Source organism: Gracilinanus agilis, chromosome 3 (assembly GCF_016433145.1).
Source record: "Gracilinanus agilis isolate LMUSP501 chromosome 3, AgileGrace, whole genome shotgun sequence".
Taxonomy (NCBI): domain Eukaryota; kingdom Metazoa; phylum Chordata; class Mammalia; order Didelphimorphia; family Didelphidae; genus Gracilinanus; species Gracilinanus agilis.
The window spans coordinates 162489454-162511242 of record NC_058132.1 but is presented as its reverse complement, the minus strand read 5'-3'; the positions used below and the strand labels follow the sequence as shown (position 1 = coordinate 162511242).

Sequence of the window (21789 nt, the reverse complement as noted above, 5' to 3'; positions counted from 1 at the left end):
ATAACTATATAATAAATTTTAATTTCTAACACAGTAAATATCAATAGATGTAACCCATGCAAAAAAAATCTCTTTGGAGAGACTTCAATAATTTTTCAGAATGTAAAGGAGTCTTGAAATCAAAATGGTTGAGAACCATGGCAGAGAGCTGGAGCTAGAAGATTCCTCAGAGATGATCTAGTCCAAGTTCCTCATTTTGTAGATGAAGAACCTAAGGCTTGCCATGAAGGACTTGCCCTTTAACTCCAAATCCAATGCCCTTGCTACTCTGATTCTAGGAAATGGGGATATTTAGTTTGGAAAAGATAAGACTAAGGGAGGACTAAGGATAAGACTATGGAGAAGGAAGAACAAATTTGGGGAGTCTGACATACCAGTTAGTAAAACATCAATCCAATCTGTTAAAGCTAATGTTGGTACACCGTTACATTTATAGTATTTCAAAGATGGAAGGGAATCTTAAAGATCATGTAGTCATCTCAGAGAAATTAAGTGAATGGTCTAGGGTCACATGGCTTATAACAATCATAACTCAAATTTATATAACACTTTAAGATTTACAAAATATTTTCCTTATAAGAACTCTGTGAAATAAGGAGAGCAAGTGCTCTTATCCCTTTTTACAAAGGAACTGAGACTGAGAAATTAAGTGGTTTCATAGTTATCACTCAGTCAACAAACACTTATTAGGTGCTTATTATGAACCAAGTTGGCAGCTAAGTAGCTCAGTGGAGAAAGTACTGGGTTTGGAGTCAAAAAGCCTTGTCTTCATGAGTTTAAATCTGGCCTCAGATGCTTACTAGCTGTGTGACCCTGGGCAAGTCACTCAATCCTATTTGCCTCAGTTCCCTCATCTGTAAAATAAGATGGAGAAGAAAATGGTAAACCACTCCAGTAGTAAAGAAAATCCAAAATGGGGTCATAAAGAATCAGGCATGACTGAAAATGACCAAGCAACAACAAAATGATCCAGGCACTATGCTAGGCACCTGAGGATGCAAAAAAGGAATACTCTCTTCTCTCAATGAGCTCATAGTCTAATGCATGTTGCAACATAAAAATAACTGTGTGTAAATAAGATACATATAAGTGTCTGTGCAATTATGAGAAACTGGAGATAATCTCAGAAGGAAGCTCAGAAGGAATCTCAGAAGGAAAAGTCAGGTTTTCTAACACTCAAATGATTTGATTTAGACCCCATAGCTTCTTATGATGTCCCCTGACCTTTTCTTTTTAATCATGACATCATCAATTTATACTTTCAGAGCTGAAAGGAATCTTGGAAATAATTTAGTTCAGTTTCCTCACTTCATTCACTTATGTGAAAAAATTGAGACTCAATGAAATAATAGGATCAGAAGATCATAGATTTATAGCTAGGAGAGACTTCAGAGGTCATCCTCATTTTATAGAATGGGAACTTAAAACCTAGGGAAGCTAAGGGACTCAGCCAGGGACACACAGCCAGTAAGTATCTAAGGCAGGATTTTAATCCAGTCCTTCCTGAACCCAAGTCCAGTTCTCTCTCCACCACCAAAACATGCTTCCTCTTGAAATATGAATGTACATGTAAAATGCTATCTATAACTAGAGTTAGTGAAACAGATGTGACTTGGATCAAAGTTTTCTATTTTCTAGGCCAGAAATCTTTCTACTAAGTTGTGTTGCCTTGGGAATGCATTTAGAGGAAGGGGAATAGCCTGGAGTCTTTGACCCTGGTCACAAAGAATGACGGGTGCCCTTGAATCCTAAAAATATAACTAGCATTTATAGATCCATTACTTTAAAATTGAAATTAGATTTTATAAGGCAACACTATATTTATTTCATAATTGATTGCTTAAAGCATTCATTCCTTCCTTCTTCCCTCCTTTCTTTCTCTCCCCAATTCTTTTCCTCTCTTCTTCCCTTCCTCCCTCTTTCCTTCAGTCTCTCTCTGCCTCTCTGCCTCTCTCTCTCTCTCTCTCTCTCTCTCTCTCTCTCTCTCTCTCTCTCTCTCTCTCTGCCTCGCTGCCTCTCTCTCTTCTTCCTCTTTCTCACTGTCTTTCTTCCTTTCAACAGAGTGAGAATGAGAGTAAGCGAGAGAGACAGACAGAGAGACAGAGAGAGAGAGAGACAGAGATTCAAATTCTCAATTGTCCTAGACCCTAAGATTGCTTAACTTGATTCTGAATTGATGTACCCCACTCAAAGCTGACCTAAGCATTGGTGAGCCCCACAAAGAATAACATATTCATTCTATGGCATGGTGAGTAGGTAGACAGGACCTCTGCCCAGCTGGAGCCCGCAGAAGACGGAGGCACACTTACGTGAGAGATCCCGGCCTACCCCCAGGGCCAGGCCGTCTTTGATCCAGAGAACAAAGCCATCATACTCTGGGATGGCACAGAGTAGCGTCACTGGCTGTCCCGACACCACCACTTGGTCCTGGGGTTGCTGGCTGAAGGAGTACACTTGACCTGAGGAAAAAAGGAACAGAAAAGGTGGGTGAGTCCTTGTGTTAAGTCCCAGGCTAGGATTTAGGAGGGCCATTGACAACCTGAAGTGTGCTCTGGGAGGAGGAAGGAGATGCTGAGAGGACTGCACCCCATGTTATAGGAAGAACAGTTGAAGAAATTGTAGCTGTTTAGCCTGAAAAGGAAAAGAAAAGCCAGGGCAGGGGTTGAGGGTTGGGATGGGGAGGAGAAGGACAAGACTGTTGTTTTCAAAATACTGGAAGAGTTATCATGTAAAAGAGAGATTAGGCTTATTTTCTGCTTCTCTTGGGCAGCTGAGTGTCACCACAAGAAGTCATGAATAGGGTTGATTTCACACATTATAAATTTATTGTGTATAACTTCACCGGGGCTTTCAATGTAGCTCAGAAATCATTCTCTGATTTTATTGACTCTATCTCATTTAACAATTGTTCCATACCTTTTCCTTTTTCTCAAGTGTTAACTATATACCACCTTCCACTCTGAGAACATATGATTTTGCTTCCTCATTGGAAAGATTGAGGCCATCGAGTGGGACGACCCCTCAACTCCTCTTCTCTATTCTTAAAAAAAAATTCTGTTCCAGTAAATGTATCTTTTACTCTTTCTCTCTTTTCTTCAGGGAGAGGTGTCCTTAATCTTGCTTTATTTTTTAAAAATGAAAATTTATTTTTTTCAATTAACAAGCATTTCTTTTCTCTCTCTCCCACCTCCCACTCTGCCACTGAAAATAATAACAATAAAAAACCCAAACTCTAATCACAAGTGTGCAAAGTAAAGCAAAGCAAGTTCCCACACTGCTCATGTCCAAAAAATAGGTGCTTCATTCTGCATATTAGTCCATCACCTCTCTGTCAGGAGGCGTATCCTTATTCTTATTCAATCTAGTCCGTCTGCCTGTGCCCTTGATCTCATCCCTTCCTTTTCCTCTAGCAAACCTCCCTCCACATACATCTTTAATTGCTCCCCAAAGACTTCTCATCTGCTTACAAACATTCTTACATTTTTCCAATCTTGAAAAACATTTTCCCTCGATTCTTCTATTCTATCCAACTATCACTCCATCTCTCTTTTCCTCTGCGCTCTCCATATTTTTGAAAAAGTTAGTTATATTTAATGTCCCTCTCTTTCTCATCATTCACTCTTTCCATATCATCCCCTTGTAACCTTGTTTCACAGACATTTTAGTTCTGGGTTCTTGTACGTCTCCAACTATTCCCTTTCTTATCTCCTTCACTGGTTTCAGATCCTCTTTTCAGCCCCGTTAATTGAGTCTTTCTCAAAATCCTCTCTGCTCTCTTCTGTCCAGTCTCTGCCTCTCTCTGTCTCTGTTTTCCTGTCTCTGTCTCTCCTCCCCCATCCCCATCTCTACCTCTCACTCATTCTCGTGGCTTCAACTATCACATCTGTACTTATGACTCCCAAAATTATCTCTAGTGTTAACTTATGAAACTATCATGAATAAATCGGTAAGTATTTATTAAGCGTATACTCTGGTAGGCACTATACTAGGCACTGGGAAGACAAAAATAAAGTCATCCTTAAACTCAAAGGGCCTATAGTCTATTGGAGGAGTCAATAGGGCAGAAAAAGCTCTGTATTTTGAAACAGAGGATCTGGGTTCAAATTCCACAATTGATACCTACAATCTTGTGTGACTTTGGGCAAGCCATATAGTCTTCCTAAGTCTTAGGGGTTTTTTTTTTGTATGTAAAATGAGAAGGTTGTATCAGATGGCTATGAGGTACTTTCTCTCTCTATAGGATTTTGTGTGTAAACATGGGTAGATACAAAATAAATACAAGATTTTTTAAGGGGGGTACTAGCAACTGATAAGTCTGAATCTTGACACATTTCACTTTTAGTCTTTAATTTTCTCTCTCCATCTATAAATCAGATTCAGGTTTTCTTCTCTTCTTATCTGCCTCCTTTGCAATTCTTCATTTTCTTTCTCATACCTTAATGTGGCTGTCCTGACAAGGATCTCTCCTTGGTTAAGACCTATCTCTTTAACTGCCAATCCCGATCACTCTCCTGGCTTCAACAACCCCTTCTATTCAGAGGCTCCTCAAACTATATTTTCTGTTTTGACCTCTCGGAGGATTGACATTTCCACCTCTTTGGTCCACCAGCACTTTGAACACAACATGTTCAAAACTGAACTCATTATTTTTCCCCTCTAAATTTGTTTGTCCTCCTTACATTATTGTTTTTTTCAGTGGCACCACCATTTGCTCAGCCTCCCATGTTGAAAACCTTGGTGTCCTTGATTCTTCTTTTTCCTTCATTTCTCATATCTAATCATTTACTAAGTGGTTGCTGATTCTACTCCCATTATATGTATTAAACTCATCTCCCTTTCTCTAGTGGCTGCCACCAGCTTAATTCAGACCTTCATAATTGCTCATTTGGATTATTAGAATAGTTACTCAAGGGACTTGCCAGCTTCCATTTTTTCTCCTTCCAATTCATCCTTCACATCTCTGTCAGACTAATCTTCTAAAGAAGATAGATAGATCATATAAACTCCTTTTCTCAAAAATCTTAAGTTGTTCCCCATTGACTATGAAGTTTAAGTTCCTTTGCCTGAATTCCAAGGTCCTCCACAATCTGCTACTACGATACTTTCTCAGTATCATAAAATCAGAGTTGGAAAGGTCCTCAGATACCATCTTGGTCAACATAAACTGACTAAGTATTCCTTCTACCATATGCTTTGGTGATCTTTCTCTGAAGAGTTCTAGGGAGGAGAAACCTATAACCTTCCAAGGAAGCCCATTAGACCTTTTAATAGCTCTTAGAAATTTCTTAGGAAATTCTTAAGAAGTTTATCCTTAAAAAAAGAGACAGGAGATGGTCTGGGGGTTAGAGTTCTGGGCTTGTTAGGCAGATCTGGTTTAAAACTCACCTCTGATAGTTAGTAGCCCAGTGATCACTGGCTCATCACTTTTCTTTTTGTCTCACTTTTTCCTTATCCTCTCAAATAATACATGCAGTATTTATTTCACAGGATTTTTGTGAGGCTAAAATGAGATGCATATAAAGTTCTTCGCAAACACTAAAGTGCTATATAAATATCAGTTATGACATCAAATCTAAAATTGGCTCTTTGTAACTTTTACCCATTGGTCCTATTTCTGCCCTCTGGGGCAAGGCAGAATAAACATGCTCCTTCATCACTGTGACAGACTTGCTAAAAACTGAAAACAACTATCATCTCCTCAGGCAGCTAGGTGATGTAGTAGATGGAGTGCTGGGTCTAGAGTCAGGAAGATGAGTCTTTCTGAGTTAAATTATGGCCTACGACACTTACTAGCCATGTGACCCTGGGCAAGTCTCTTCCTCCTATTTTCCTCAGTTTCCTTAACTGTAAAATGAGCTGGAGAAGGAAATAGTAAAGCACTCCAGTATTTTTGCCAAAAACAAAAAATAAAAAACAAAACCCCAAACTGAGTCATGAAAAATCAATCACAAAGGAAAAATGACTGAACCACAACAAATCACATCTTGTTTAATTCTTCTCTTCTTCAAGCTAAACATTTCCACTTTCTTCAATAGATCCTCATATCACACTAACTGGGCATTTCTCTACCTTCTTCATCCTTTTTTGGATTTTTCTAGATTTTCAATATCCTTCCTATAAGGAGGCATTCAGAACTGAGTTCCACACTCCAGATGTGGTGAGACCAGGACAGCATCCATGACACTACTACCTCCCTAGTCCTGAACACTCTCCTTTCTCATTGAAATCTTTTAATTTTTTTTGAAAAAAAATCCTTACCTTCTCTCTTGGAATAGATACTACCTACTGGTTCCAAGGCAGAAGAGAGAAGGGTTAGGCAACTGGGGTTAAATAACTTGCTTGAGGTTACACAGTTTGGAGGTTTCTGATGCCAGATTTGAACCCGAGATTTCCTGTCTCCAAGCCTGGTGTCAATGCAGTCTTAAATAGCATTTTAGGCTGCCACATTGCTGACTTATACTGAATGTACAGTTTAATAAAACACCCAAATCTTTTCCAAACTTCTATTTAGCCATAATGGCTCCCTAATCTTTTATTTCTGAAGTTGATTTTCTAAAAACAATTGTAAGAATCTAATTGTTATCACATTTCATTTTTATTATACTTAGCTCAGTGTTCTTCTTGTGATTGTCACTTTTTTCAGGATACACTAACAATGTTTTTAAAAATACATTTTAGAATTTTGATAAGGATTGAAGTCAAGCTCACTGACCTATTTTTGGTAGAGTCCATTTTCTCTCCCCCGCCACCTCCTGTTTTTTGTTTTGAAAATCAGGACAACATTTGCCCTTTTCCAATCCTGTGGTACCTGACCCTTGTTTCATGATCTTTCCAAGATCACTGAGAATGGCTTAGTCATCACATCTGCCAAATTTTTCAGTACCTGAGGATGTGGTCCATCTGGCTCTACTGACCCGAAATCATCAAAGCCATCTCTTACTCTTTTAGCCTTATTTGTGATTACTTCCCTCTCTACGTGCTTTATTCTCTGGCCACACTGGACAGATTTTTGTAACCCCATCCCCAACATGCTCTTTGTTTTTTTTTCTTTCTCTATGTCTTTGTTCATGATTTTCCTTTTACCTACAATAGCTCCTCCTGATCTGACTTTTCTTCTCTTGTCTATTGAGTTCCTATCTATCTTTTAAATTCCAGCTCTAATCTCACTCCTTTTTGGTTCTCCTCCCATCCAGTCAACACTTCCCCTTTCAGACCTCAGAATACAAAGTGTTTTGTACCTCTTCAATGTATATACTATGCTTTGTGGCTATTTTTGTGTGTCACATCCACTTATCTAGATTATAAGACTCATAATCTTGGAAACTGGAACAGGTAACAAAGGTCATCTGGTGTAACCTCTTATCTCTAAAGTATCCCTAGTAAGTGGGCATGCAGCTTCTGCTTTGAACATCTCCTGGGATAGATGGGTACCTCACTACCTCATGAGGATAGGAATACTAGGAGATAACATTAAAACTCTGTGAGCAGAAATGATAGCAGGAGAGAGTAATGAATGTTGGAGGGGATGTGGCAAAGTTGGGACATTAATGCATTGCTGGTGGAGTTGTGAACTGATCCAACCATTCTGGATGGAAATTTGGAACTATGCCCAAAGAGCTCTAAAAGACTGCCTTCCAGCCATACCATTGTTGAGTTTGTACCCCAAAGAGATAATAGATAAACAGACTTGTATAAAAATATTTATAGCCATGCTTTTTGTGGTGGCAAAAAACTGGAAAATGAAGGTCTGCCCTTCAATTGGGGAATGGCTGAACAAATTGTGGTATATGCTGGTGATGGAATACTATTGTGCTCAAAGGAATAATAAACTGGAGGAAGTCTATGTGAACTGGAAAGACCTCCCGGAATTGATGCAGAGTGAAAGGAGCAGAGCCAGAAGAACATTGTACACAGAGACTGATACACTGTGGTAAAATAGAATGTAATGGACTTCTCTACTAGCAGCAAGGCAATGATCCAGGACATTTCTGAGGGATTTATGGAAAAGAACACTACCCACATTCAGAGGAAGAACTGCAGGAGTGGAAACAGAAGAAAAACAACTGCTTGAACACATGGGTTGATGAGGACATGATTGGGGATGTGCAACTATCAATAATATGTAAATAAGTTTTGATTGATTACACATGTTAAAACCAGTGGAAATGCTCATTGGATATGGGAGGGGTCAAGGGGGGGGTCAAGGAGAAAGTAAAAACAAGAATCACTTAACCATGGAAAATTAAAAAAAAAATTCAATTCTAAAAAACAAAAAAAACAAAAAAACTCTGTGAGTAGGACTGGTGCCAGAGAGAGGTTTCATCTGGAAGTGGTACAATGACCAATAGAAGGAAGGAAGGCTTAACGATGACATCCCTGGCAAATGCCTTGGTGGCACAGAAGCCAGTCTAGGGACATACCTTGGGCAGAAGGGGCTTTGCAGCCAGTGTAAGGCCATATTGGAACTCTTCCATATCTCTATAGATGATATTATCAAAACTTTATGGGTGTATTAGGTGGAAATATGACTTGGTCTTTCTTTTCACCCTCACCTTACCCCAATATTCTGTGACCACCAGGCAAGGTTGCCTTGAAGCCATTTGAGAAAGTCAGTGGGCCAAAAACTTTCTGTGTGCAGAGTTTGTATGGAGTTACAGAGGAAGGAGGAAAAATTGACCTTGGCTTCTGGGTGTTCACATTTGAATAAGAGAAATACATACTGTCCAGTACAGTCATATAATAATAATACGTACTTATCACATGGCCTGGAAAACAGTAGACACTTAATAAATGTTATTGATTGATTGATAATATGAATCTTGATGAGATAATAAGTTACATATTGCACTTAGTGGTTATGAAACATTTTATATACATTATCTAATTTGAAGCTCCCAACAACTATATGATAAGGGCAGAGCAGGGATTATTCCACTGATTTGACAAAGTGGTCATGCAGCTACTGTTTTGAACATCTGGGATGGATGGGTAACTCACTACCTCATGAGGATAGGAGTGTTAGGAGTTTTGTTTCAACTCTGTGAGCAGGACTGGCATCAGAGAGAGGTTCCTGGGGGAAAGTGAGGCTCAGAGTGATTGAATGACTTGGTCAAAGTCTTATCATAACTAGTAAGGGATGAAGCCAATACATATATTCAGGTCTCCTAACTCCAAAGCCATAGTTCTCTCTATGATATCAGAATAATATGAAGAGTAGCAAAATGTGGGGCAGAGATGCCATTGGGGGTCTGGCTTCTTTCATTACTTTTGCTCTCCTTCCTTCCATCCCAAGAAATATCTGCATTATTTTATTGAGTTAGCAAGGGAGTGTCTTACAGAATCAGATCATCCTGGAAGTACAAAGCTGCTAGTGCAGCACCCACAATATGCACACTAGGCAAACTAGAGAAGAGAGAAAACTGTGGGTGATGCCAGAAAGAAGTTGGAGATTAATAGTGGGAGTAGTGAAGGGATTGAGTACCCAAGAGTAGAAATGAACCCATGGTAGCAAGGTGGTGCGGTAGATAGAGTACTGGGACTGGAGTTGGAAAAACTTTAGTTCAAATCCAGCCTCAGGGCCTTACTAGTTGTATGACTATGGGCAAGTCATTTAACCTATTTGCCTCGGTTTCCTTATGTGTTAAATGGGGAAAATAAGAGCACCTATCTTGCAGATTTGTTGTGAGGATAAAATGAGATAATTGTAAAATGACAGCACAGTGGGTGACATATAGATAGCATTATATAAATGTTAGCTATTATTATTATTGTTGTCATTAGCTACATGACCATGGGCAAGTTATTTAATCCCTGTTTGCCTTAGTTTCCACAACTGTAAAATGGAGATAATAATAGCACTTACCTCCCAAGGGCAATGTAAGGATCAAATGAGATATGTGCCTGGCACATATTAAGCACTATATAAAAACTAGCTACTATTTTTATTATTCTTATCATTGTTAATATTAAATGGGTTTACAGAAGGCAGGAAGGTGGCTGAGTTCCCAACCTGATACAGTTTTGGCTGGGTTTCTGAGGAGTCTCATTAAAAATCAAATTGGCCTTGAATGCTGGGAGTAACACTTTTTATTCTGATTTACGCTTTACAAATTAGATTTCATAGGACATTTTAATCAGTTGCATGTGGTAGGTTTTTTTTAAAGTTCTTCTGTCTCTTCAAGTTCAGGGTTATAATGTGACAATGCTTTTGGGGACAAAATAAAAAGGAGGGAGTGAGTGAGGAGGGAGGGAGGGAGTGAGAGAGAGAGAGAGAGAGAGAGAGAGAGAGAGAGAGAGAGAGAGAGAGAAAGAGAAGGAGAGACAGAGAGAGAGAGGAAGAGGCAGAGAGAGAGACAGAGAGAGAGGGAAAGGGAGAGATAGAGAGAGACAGAGACAGAGACAGAGAGAGAACAAATTAGTGATACACAGATAGAGAGTGAGAGCCATTGACAGACAAATCAGGAGAGAGAACTAGACGGTGGGAAGGGTGAAGAAGAATAGGAATAGGAGAGACAGAAGAGTGGAAATATTCTTTTTTCATTCCCTTTCCTCATCATCTTAATGATAATTTCATAGCTCACTCCTTAATTTCAATAACTCTCAAGGCAGCCTCAGCAAGATGGATGGTGTCAGACTATGGCAATAGCCGCAAAAGATTGTGTTATCGGAGAGAATTATCGGGTTGTCAGCTGGGAGCTGCGGGAGTTGTAATGAGAAGGCACAAAACAAAAGTGGTGTCCGCACCCTCTGAAAACGTCCATTATGGAGGAATGGTGTTGGCTAATTGCCATCAGAGATGAGCCAGCTTCCCTCCCCTCTCACTGCCTCCCTTCCTTTAGCTCCCGGAGCCTGTGATGCTGGGTGAGGAAGATAGTGGTAGAGATGGCATTAAGGGTGGCGTGTACAGGGATATTATTTTCTTCCTCAGTTTTGTCCTTTGAGAGGAGAACCTCAGGTAGGATTCTAGTCTGGGACCAGCTCTGAAAATTTGCTGAAGGAGTCAGATAATCTCAGACAATTTCTCTGGTTTCTTCCCTCCTCCTACAGATAGTCGTAGCCTAGTGAAATCTCTACTTTCTTGGGGATACAAAAGCAGGATGTGCCTTTGGAGGGACAAGAAGAAAATATTTTAGGAGGGAAACTTCCCAGAACACACAGTTCTGCACAGGAGATTTAGATGCAAGAAGACAGAGCTTGTGCTCTGTACCAGGGTTTCTCAGACAGATGACCCATCAGATGACCAGTGTCAGGGGAGTCTTTGTTGTGGGTACTTACAGGCCTGGGCCAAGAGTCTCCCAGTAGAACAGGCAGTTTTGAGAACATGATTCTAACCGCACCAATTATGTGCTTGCCATCCCTCGCTCTGCATCTATACCATCCATCTCTCTAGGCTGCCCTTCTGTGTGTCTCTCATATGTACCTTGTTGCATGTATGCTGTTTCTTTCCTTTAGAGCAGGGACTGTTTTTGCCTTTCCTTTATATAGGTAGCATTTAGCACATCAATAAATGCTGATCAAAAGGTAACTAGATGGCTCAGTGGATAGAGCATCAGACCTGTAGATGGGAGGTCCTGGGTTCAAATATGGCCTCAGACACTTCCTAGCTGTGTGCCTCGGGGCAGGTCATTTAATCCCAGTTGCCTAACCTTACTGCTTTTCTTGGAATGGATAGTATTGATTCTAAGAAAGAAGGTAAAAGTAAAAAAAAAAAAAAAGCAGATGCTTATTGACTGATTCAGGCCGATTCACTTACTTGTGACTAAATGATGGGCAAAGTTTTCTAGGAACTGTTTGTTTCCTGCTCTGCATCTATGTGGTCTGGAGATCCAGCTGTTTCACTGTTATCACTGTCATGAATTTGACTTATTGGTAATGGGTAGAGGTGGTGGTGCAGGAATCTATTTTAATACTGATGTTTCTCCTAGACCCGTGAGCTGCCAAGAAACTTTTTTAGTGTCAGGGATGGGTACTGGGGTAGCATTCAGGAAACTTGGGTTCTGACTCTGGAACTAAGCAATGGGGTCTCCTAAACATGATATTAGATAAAGGAAGAGCTACTGAAGTAGAACTCCACACTGACTCTTTAGCTGAAGTAGGCAATGAAGAATCAAATATGTCTGGTCATCCTGGGCTAATGAAAACTAGAGGGAAAACTTAGGTATTGGAATTAGGGGAGTGGGCATTAGAACCACCTAAACTATGAACAGGATCCATAGTAAAAGACCCTGAGGGAAAAGGGAAAATGGAGAAGAGATATATTGGTGTAGGATTAGACGTTTTCCAAAGGAATCTTTGTAAAAACTCATAAAAGCATTCCTAAGTGTACTTACATTGGTTATCTCATTTGATGCTACATGATTTTTATATTGAAAAGATGTTTCCGGGGGAGATGAATGCATGGGGGAGTTTAAAAAAGGTACAAAAGGACGTTATTTACAACAAATTATTCTTTCCTCTCTGAGTTGCTGCTCTATTGATAGTTTTCCTTTTCAATCAGATTTCATTTGCTTTTAAACACCACATTTCAATCTTTGTTAACATGAAAGGATAACTGAACAGAAACATCCCTTTCATTCATTTTCTCAATATCCCCATGATCATTTGAGACTTATCCTGAGGCTTCTGTTCCATATTTCCAACTATCTAATGAACATTTCCATTTGGATTACTAAATTGTATCTTCCTGCCAGCCAGGACCAGGCCTTCAACTCCCACTCATTTCCAAACCCTTACCATATAAGTTTCCATCCCCAACCTTCAACCGAAGCCACTTTTTCCAATGTAATCATGACCGCAACTATTTAAATTTGATGGCCTTTAATTAGTCAACCTACTTGACCTCTTTGTAGAATTTGCCTCTTGACTACCTCCTCCTCCTCGATACTCTCTCCTCTCTTAAATTCCATTATACTGGTCTTTCCTGGTTTTTCTCTTCCATGTTTTTGTCTCTTCGCTGGATTGTGATCCATCTCTTACTTTCTAACTGTGTGTCTCCCCCAAAGATCTATTCTTTCTTCTTGTAGAGAAGCTTCATGGTAAAGTGGATAGAGACCGAGACCTCAAGTCGCCTGCATCTGAATCCCACCTCAGAAGTCTATGACCTCTGAGACCATAGTAAAGTTTTAGAATCAGACAATTGTAGAGTTGGAAGAGATCTCGGTGGTTATCTAGTATAACCTATACCCAAAAGGAATCTCCTTTATAATGCACCAAATAAATTGAAGATCTATAAGGAGGGAGAACCCATTATCTTCTATTGGGCATTTCTAATTGTTAGGAAGATTTTACTTGACTCTCCTAAATTTGACACTGCACTTTCCATTATTTTCTCCTTATTTTGCCTTTTGGGGACAAACAGAATATAATTAATTCTTCTTTTCCAAGAGAGTCCTTCAAATGCTTCAAGTTTTAGAGCTATCGTGTTCTCACTAAATTTTCTCTTTTCATATCCCTAGATGCTTTAGATTTTTGTGTGAGAGGAACTCAAAGCCCTTCACATGACTAATTCCTTTCCTTTGGACCTTCTCCAGCTTGTTGTTGTTGAGTCATATCTGACTCTTTGTAACTCCATTTGGGGGTTTTCTTGACAAGGATCCTGGAGTGGTTTGCTATTTTCTTCTCTAGCACATTTTACAGATGAGGAAATGGAGGCAACAGGTTAAGTGACTTGCCCATTATTAGTTATACAGCTAGTAAAGGTCTGGGGCTAGATTTGAATTTAGGAAGATGAGTTTATTTGACTCCAGGCATGGCACTTTATACCACCTGGCTACTGCTCCAGCTTATCAATGCATTTTTCTAAACTACTCAGAGCTGAGTACCATAACTCTATGTAGTTTGACCAGAGCACAGCAGAGCTTTTTGGGGCTATTAGTATTGTCCTATTAACTCATATTGTATTTGCAGTTCATTAAAACTCCACAGTCATTATTAGATAACCTGTTGTCTAGCCACATCTCTCCTCTTCTCTCTCCTCATCCTGATCTTACTCATCCTTCCAGGTCCAATGCAATTCCAACCTTCTCCAGGAAGCCTTTGCCTTTATCTCTTGTCATCTGTGAAGAATGCCCTGGCTATTTGTTAGAGATGTTGTGGATAACATTCATATTTGAAATTTGGTCTAAGGGTTCTCTACAAACCTTTGTTACTTTTAGGAACTTTAATTTTATGATTCGGACTGAATTCCTCTTACTGTTTCTTCCACACCTTTTGGGGCCTTAATCATGCCAGTACTTTCATGGATTATTCTTTGTTTCATGTGCATACATTTGCATAGATACTTATTCTAGACATCCCACAATACCTGGCCCTCTACTAGCATGGCAATACCTCAGAGCCCAAATATATGTGGACCCAACAGTATCCCACTGCATCTGGGATCGCCTTAACTGTAATGTAAATGTGGATTTCAGATATTGTTATTTTTGTACTAATTGAGCATTGTTTAATGGACAGGGTATGTTGACGAAGTATCAATGAATGTCTGGTTGGCAAGTATTGGAGTAGGGAAAAGAGGAAATAAAAAAGGTAGCTTAAGGAAAGTGGAAGATCGAAAAAGTAGGGATGTGGTAAGTAGGCAGTAGTGTGTCTTAGAAAAAGGGGAGGAGAAAAGGAATAAGCATTTATTAAATACTAGTGCTAGGCCCTGCGCCAAGCACTTCACAAATATTATTTAATATGATCTTCACAACAACTCTTTGAAGGAGGTGCTATTTATTGTTTCCATTTTATAGGTGAGGAAACCGAGGCAGAAAGAAGTGAAGTGACTTGCCCAGGTTGCATAGTTAGTAAATGTTTGAGGATGGATTTGAGCTCAGTCTCCCTAATTTCAGGGCCAGTCTTCTTTCCATCGTACCACCTCACTGCCCCAAAGGGTATGAGAGACATTGCAAGGAAATCTTTGCCATTGTAGGGTTGCAGAGACAGCTATCAAGGAACATTTGCTAACTAACCAGAGGCAAGAGAAGGATTAAAGACAGAGAAATACCACTGAAAGGAACTTGTCCAGGCAGACAGAGAATGATAAGGAAAGATAAAGATGGATTTATGGAGATTATCTGTTGGGGTAGGATACTGGGGCCATTTTGTGGCTCTGCCATCCTTAGAGAAGAGTGTGTCCTCAACTTGAGGGTAATGTCTGGAGAAAGCAGAAAGAAAAGGAACTCCACGTTGGTGAGTTTGAGTATATGCTTAGTCATTTACTGTGTGACCGTGGCAAATCATTTAACCCCACTGAGCTTCAGTTTTCTCATCTATAAATTGGGGCTATTGATACTTGTACTACCCACATTGGATCTTTTTTAGAATTAAATTTTAGAAAATGTAAGTAAAAAGCTCAATAATTATAGAAGCACTATTTAATAGGGTTAGAAAGTAAAGCTGGAGGCAACTGAGAAAAGCCTCTTTAGTATGTCAAGCAGCATCAGAAAGAACCACATTACAAGAGTACTTATTCTGTACTTGAAATTTGCTTACTTGTATGTAGTTTGTCTCTTGAGATTAATTCATTCATTTAGCAAATCTTTTCCCAGGACCTACTATGAGTAGATGATGAAGATGAATAAGACCCAACCTCTACCTTCTAGGATCTGGGAGTAAAATAATATTTGCATTATAGAACATTTACACTATAAACAATTGACAAATGTTGTGCCAAGGATCCTATATAGTAGGGGCCCAAGAAAGAAATAACAGGAAAAGGAAAAGGAGACTCCTGAATGCCAGAGTAATGAGGGTGCAATATTGTCACATCATAGATATGCAATATATCCTATAGCGTCCTGGTTGTCCTCCAGCCTTTCAGCTTCCTGCACAATATGTGCCCATAAAACAGGACACCATGTTTCAGTGGGAATATCTCATCAGGGTGGATTACAATAAGATTATCATCTCCTTCCTTTTCCTGTTTGGCCTCAGATTTCTAATAATGGCATGAAAGACTGCTTTAGCATTTTTTGCCACATAATAATAATAATATTAAATATTTATATATCACTTTAATGTTTCCAAAGCAATTTAAGTATATTATATTATTTGATCCTCCTGGCAGCACTGGAAGGCACTTGTGAGTATTATGCCCATTTTGCAGATGAAGAACTTGAAGGTTATGACTTGCCCAGGATCACATGTTAATTTTTAATTTATTTAATCTGTTATCTTTTAAAACATTCATTTAAAAAATTTTCAGTTCCAAAGTCTCTCCCTCCCTACAGCACCTTCCTCACCCATTGAGAAAGCAAACAATAGGATACCCCTTCTATATAGTATCCTTGACACAATACATGCAAGTTGTTTATCATGTAAATATTCTATAATACAAAAATTGTTTTATTCCCAGATGAGGGATGGATCATTTCATATGGGAAGATCAAGAAAGTCTTCACAAGGGCTGAGACCCCTGAGAAGAGAATCAGTATGTCATGAGCATCTTTCTGACTCCTCATCTAGCACTCTACCAGTGATGTAGCTGCCTCCCCACAGAGCTGACCAACTGTCCTGTTATGCTTCTGGTCTACTGGAAACCCTAGATCTTTATCAGAGCAACTACTGCACAGTTATGATTCTCCCATCTCGTAGTTATGCACTTTACCTTCCCTCCCTCTACCAGAAGTTGTCTTCTTTGGCCCTGCCCCTGAGGCCACTTATGGGCTCCTTGCTGAAGTATGGTGTGGAAGTATGACCTGGGGCATCAGCTGATGTATAAATTATGAGATAGATGGCAAAAAGGAGAGTTATTAGGATTAAATGATTAAGTGAGGAGAGCTTTCTGTGTCCTCTCTCTCTGGCCCCATGAAAGAAACAAAAGAGTCCTTTTTGTGGGAGACCCCAAAATTGAGTTTCTTTTTGGTTTCAGATTTGTAATAATGATGATGATGGTGAAAAGAGCCTCATGGGTAGAGACAAGAGGAGAGAGCATCCTTTTCTATGACTCCCTTTCAGTATTCTATGTGCTATTCAAACTGAACTTTTGGAATAATTTCTCATTTCATTACACATTCTCCCCCTCTATTGGCATTCTCGTATCTAGGAACATATACCCTTCTCTTTATTAATTTATTCCCCTCCTCAATAAACTCCAATGGCTCCCTATTACTTTTTAGACAAATACAAGATCCTTTGTTTGGCTTTTAAAGTCCTCTCCAACCTGATCCTAACATAACCTATCTCTCCAGTCTCATCACACATTATTACCTTTCCTATACTTTAGGGTCTAGCCAAACTGGCTTTGGTGCCATTCCTCACACGTCACTCCATTTCCTGCTTCTGTCTTTGACCTGGATGTCTACTCTCCTTGTAGAAGGCATCTCTCCTTGTCTCTGCCTCACAGCATCCGCCACTTCCTTCAAGACCCTGGTCAAGCATCACCGCGGAGTCTTTCCTCATCCCCCTACCTTTGCTCCTTTATTTTGTAGGTATTCTTTACATATTTATGTTTGTACAAGCTATGTCCCCTGATAGCACATATACTTCTTGAGCATCAGAATAACTTATTTTTTTACTTTGTGTCCCCGGTGCCTAGCATGGTGCCTGGCAGAGGGTAGATGGTCACGACACACTGATTTTCTTCTCAGCAGTCTTAATCCTCATAAAGTCTTTCCTGATCTTCCCATACGAAATGATCCGTCCCTCTTCAAATTATCTGAGAGCATTTTAGATAGGCTCATAGATCCTATCAGATCTATTTTTAAATTGCTCAGGCCATATCACCTTTATTAAATTGTAAACTCCGTGAGGACAAGGATTACCTTCTTCTTTAAGCTTTGCATCCCCGGCGTCTTGTACATATTAGGTTTTTAATGAATGCTTGTTGAATTGCTTGACTGAATCGTGCCCCTCAGGCACAGATGTTGGGGCATATAGTCAGATAGTCTGAGAAACAGCTTGAACCACAGAGTTGCAGGGATTTGGCACGCTGCCCAAGATAGAAGAGGTAAGTGAGAAGGTGAGCAGATGACTGTTCCGATGGCGCTGGTGGTGCTGCGGCCAGTGGTGGCCCATAAATCGGGTGTAGGTAGAGGCAGCACAGATAGAGAAATCAGTTCATATCCTGTTTCAGACACTTACAAGGTGGGCAAGTTATAACCTCTGATAGCCTTGGCTTCTGAGTCTATTGAATGGGAATATTATCATATTATTGTTATTATTTTTGGGGGGGAATCAGTTAAGTAATCTTGGGCAAGTTACCTATTCTTTCTGAACCTCATCTAGAAAATAGAAATAATATTTATATCAAATGGGAATATTATATTATTATTTTTAAACCTTTACCCTCTGTTGGGAGGCAGCTAGGTGGCTCAGCAGGGAGAGCCAGGCCTAGAGATAGAAGATTCCAGTTTCAAAAAAATTCTGCTGCATGACCTTGGGCAAGTCACTTAATTCCCATTGCTTAGCCCTTACAGCTATTCTGCCTTAGAACCAATATACAGTATTGATTCTTTTTTTAAAAAATATTTTTCCATGTTTACATGATTTATTTTCTTTTCCTTCCCCTTCCTAGAGCCAATAAGTAAAGTATTGATTCTAAGACAGAAGGTAAGGGTTAAAAAATGTGGTTATAACACGACTTCTTATCACATGGCTTCAGATCTATTGTAGGTCAAATGATGTCCCTCTAAAAAAATTCCAAAGAGCAAAAGCCTGATATTAGTCAGTCAGTTAATAAACACCTTTTGTTTTCTATGTGCCAGGCTCTGTGCTAAGAACTGGGGATATAAATATGGAAAAAGAGACAGTCTTTTTTATTCAAAGAACTTATAATCCAGTGGGGGAAGATGGCACAGAAAAGGCTGAAAAGGGGGAACAGGGATGCCCTGACGGGGGTGGGGAGGATGGAAAAGTCAGAGAAGGCTCTAAGTAGTTCAGCCAGATGAGAAATGAGGTTTTTCCTTAATTGGAGGTTTTAGAGTCCATGGCATTCCCCCTTAATCAGAGGGGCGATAAGGCATGTTGAGCCTGTCCCCCCATGCTAGTGCTAAAAGCCTCACTGTATTTGCAGAGACACTTCTAGGAATTACAGCCTCTTACAAAATCCAGGAAACACACAGGGCTTGCTAGAAAGGGAACATATGGTTTGGGAAAATATTTAAAATTTGCTTGTTCATTTCTTGAGTTCATTCATTCATCAAATGTTGAATTTGTGCCTACTGTGTGTACTCAGCACCGAGGGGGCCAGGAGTCACAAAAGTGACCCTCCACTCTGCATGTCCAAGCCCACAGCAACCTGGAATTCACTCAGTGATGAGGAAGGGTGTGGGGGCACAAGTTCACCCCAGAATGTCTCTGATGCATCTTTGGATGAAATAAACTGTCAGTCACTCCGGGTTTTCAAACCTGCCCATCTAGTATTTTCTTGACCATGCTTGCTTGACCATGCCTGTCTCCACTGTCCCTCTTCCTTCCTTCCTCTGTCTACCCCGATACTCTCTCTACCATCTCCTCTCTTCAACACATACTTTGGACCGTTGGCTCTCAGGATATTTTCTTCTCTATCCAACCCCACTTGTAGACTTTTAGCTCTGATTGAACTTTTAGTTTGGACGATGCCCTTCCTCCCAGGCTTACTTATGCCCTCTGAACCCATTAATACTCCTTGACACTAAGCACAGGTCAGTTCTCTTCCTTCCACTACAAGGGTCTATCCTACCACGTCAGGCTAATAGAGGAGATGAGACGACTACACAAAAAACTAGTGCATAGTAAGTTGTGGAAGCACAAAGAAGTGGGCACACAGTACTCTGTGAGTTTAGAGGAAGAATGATTATTTCTATCTGGGGAATCAGGGCAGGCTCCATGGGAGAGATGGCATTTAAGTTGCCCCTTGAAAAAGAGATAGAAGTTGTCCAGGGTTTCTGGGGAGACAGATCAGACAGGGTGGATGGACAGAATATGGAAAGCACAGAGCAAATCTGGAGAAGGCAAATGGTAAGATCTGGCAGGAACATTGGACAATCAAAGCAGCCGTTCCTTGTATACCACACAGATATGGTCATTCCCTCCCAGGTTTCTTTGGGTGGTTGATTCTTCTGCCTTTTTGTCCCCAGCCTTCATGTCTGAGCACAGCCCCTTGTCAAGTAGGCTTGGAAGGAGGTATATGGAATCAGGACACTGCCTATCTGAGCCCTTGACACTGGCCAGAGCCAGCACTGCCCAGCCAAAGCTGTAAAGCAGCCAAAGCTAATCTCTGGTAGAATGACCACCAGAGGGGCCTCTTTCATCATGCTCTTCCCTTTTAGCCCTTTCATATTGCCTCTGCCATTCCCTCCCTAATTTGTCTTTCTCTCCTCTAGGTCTCCTATTCTGGTGCCCCACCTAGTTCTGGTCCCCTTGGCAAGCCATCCCTGCTGCCATTAAACTTAGCTGTCCCATGTCTCCATCTTTTCAGGGCCCTGCTCTCTGTTTTCCAATTAATAATAGGATAACTAGCATTTATAAAGCTCTTTAAAGTTTGCAAAGTGCTATACAAATATTATCTCCTTTGATCCTCACAACAGCTCTGGGAAGGTAGGAGCTATTATTTCCCCTCTTTTCAGATGAAGAAACTGAGGCAGACAGAAGTTAAATGACTCACCAAGAGTCACATGACTAATAATTACCTGAGATTGAATTTGAATTCAGATTTGTCTGAAGTTTCTCTCTCTCTCTCTCTCTCTCTCTCTCTCTCTCTCTCTCTCTCTCTCTCTCTCCCTCCCTCCCTCCATCCCCCCATCCTTTTGGCTTCTTTCCCTCATGCTATAATTTTTTTCCCTTCAGAAGCCCTCAGCTTCTCATGACTGTTCTCCCCTTGTCTGCCAATCTGGCCCCAGGAAGGGAGTGGGCTATCCCCTTGCACCCTAGGTCCTTATTCCCTTCATCTTTTTCAGGAATGCACAGTATATGTTAGCATTTTAAAGTCAATTACCATCTGTCTCTGGGAAGTCCCCACCATCTTCAATTAAAACATTTTAAATGCTGAAGACCCCACATTTAGATGGCAATATATAAACTTTGGAGAGGGCAAAGGCTGTTTGCCATATGTTGAGCTTGCTTGGGGGCCAAATGACCCAGACCTTTCAGGTAAAAGCCTTAAGCTTTTAGGAGGATCCTCATGCCAGGTCCTTCTGTGACAACCACTGAAGTTCAGGATGGTGAGGCCACCTCTATGCCCTTTCTCCCTCCAACTTTGCTCTCGCTTTCTCCATCCATTCCCATCTCTCCCCAAACAACCCTCTAAATCTGGCTCCTTTGCTGACTTGTTTCTTCACAGGATCAGAGACTCACAGGATGTCAGATGCGGAGAGGACCTCAGAGATCATCTAGTTCAACTTTTGATGAAGCAACTGAGGCCCATTGATATTTCTGACTCCCCACTTTCCCATGGTTGGGTTTGCTAATCATTGGGACATCTTTTGGCCACCTAGTTTTCCTCAATGTTTGACCCACTCTATGAACAGAATAGATTTTTTTTCCCTCTTCTTCCTCCTAGCACCCAGACCTAGAGAGGTCCAAATGAATTCAAGGAGAATGCCAGAACAGTTCTGGAGGTAGAGTTAGGAAGATTTGAGTTAAAATCCAGACTCAAACACTCCTTAGTAGGTGACTCTGGTCAAGTCACTTAACCTTTATCTGCCTCAATTTCCTCATCTGTAAAATCAGAATGATAATAGCATCTAACTTCCATGGTTGTTAAGATCAAATGAGATAATATTTTGCAAACCTTAAAGAACTACATAAATGATAGTTATTATTACTAATAAATATTGATTTCATCTATTCATTCATTCACTCATTCATTCATTTATTCATTCATTCATT

General features: G+C 40.2%; 1 protein-coding gene across 1 annotated transcript in view; it reads right to left on the bottom strand.

The window, feature by feature from the left end:
- Nucleotides 1-21789, bottom strand: part of KIRREL3 (kirre like nephrin family adhesion molecule 3) — a 208830-nt gene that overhangs the window by 144287 nt on the left and 42754 nt on the right. Inside the window, exon 3 of the mRNA XM_044668979.1 lies at nt 2310-2459. Coding sequence (XP_044524914.1) covers nt 2310-2459 — 150 coding nt within the window. The remainder of the gene's footprint in view (nt 1-2309; nt 2460-21789) is intronic.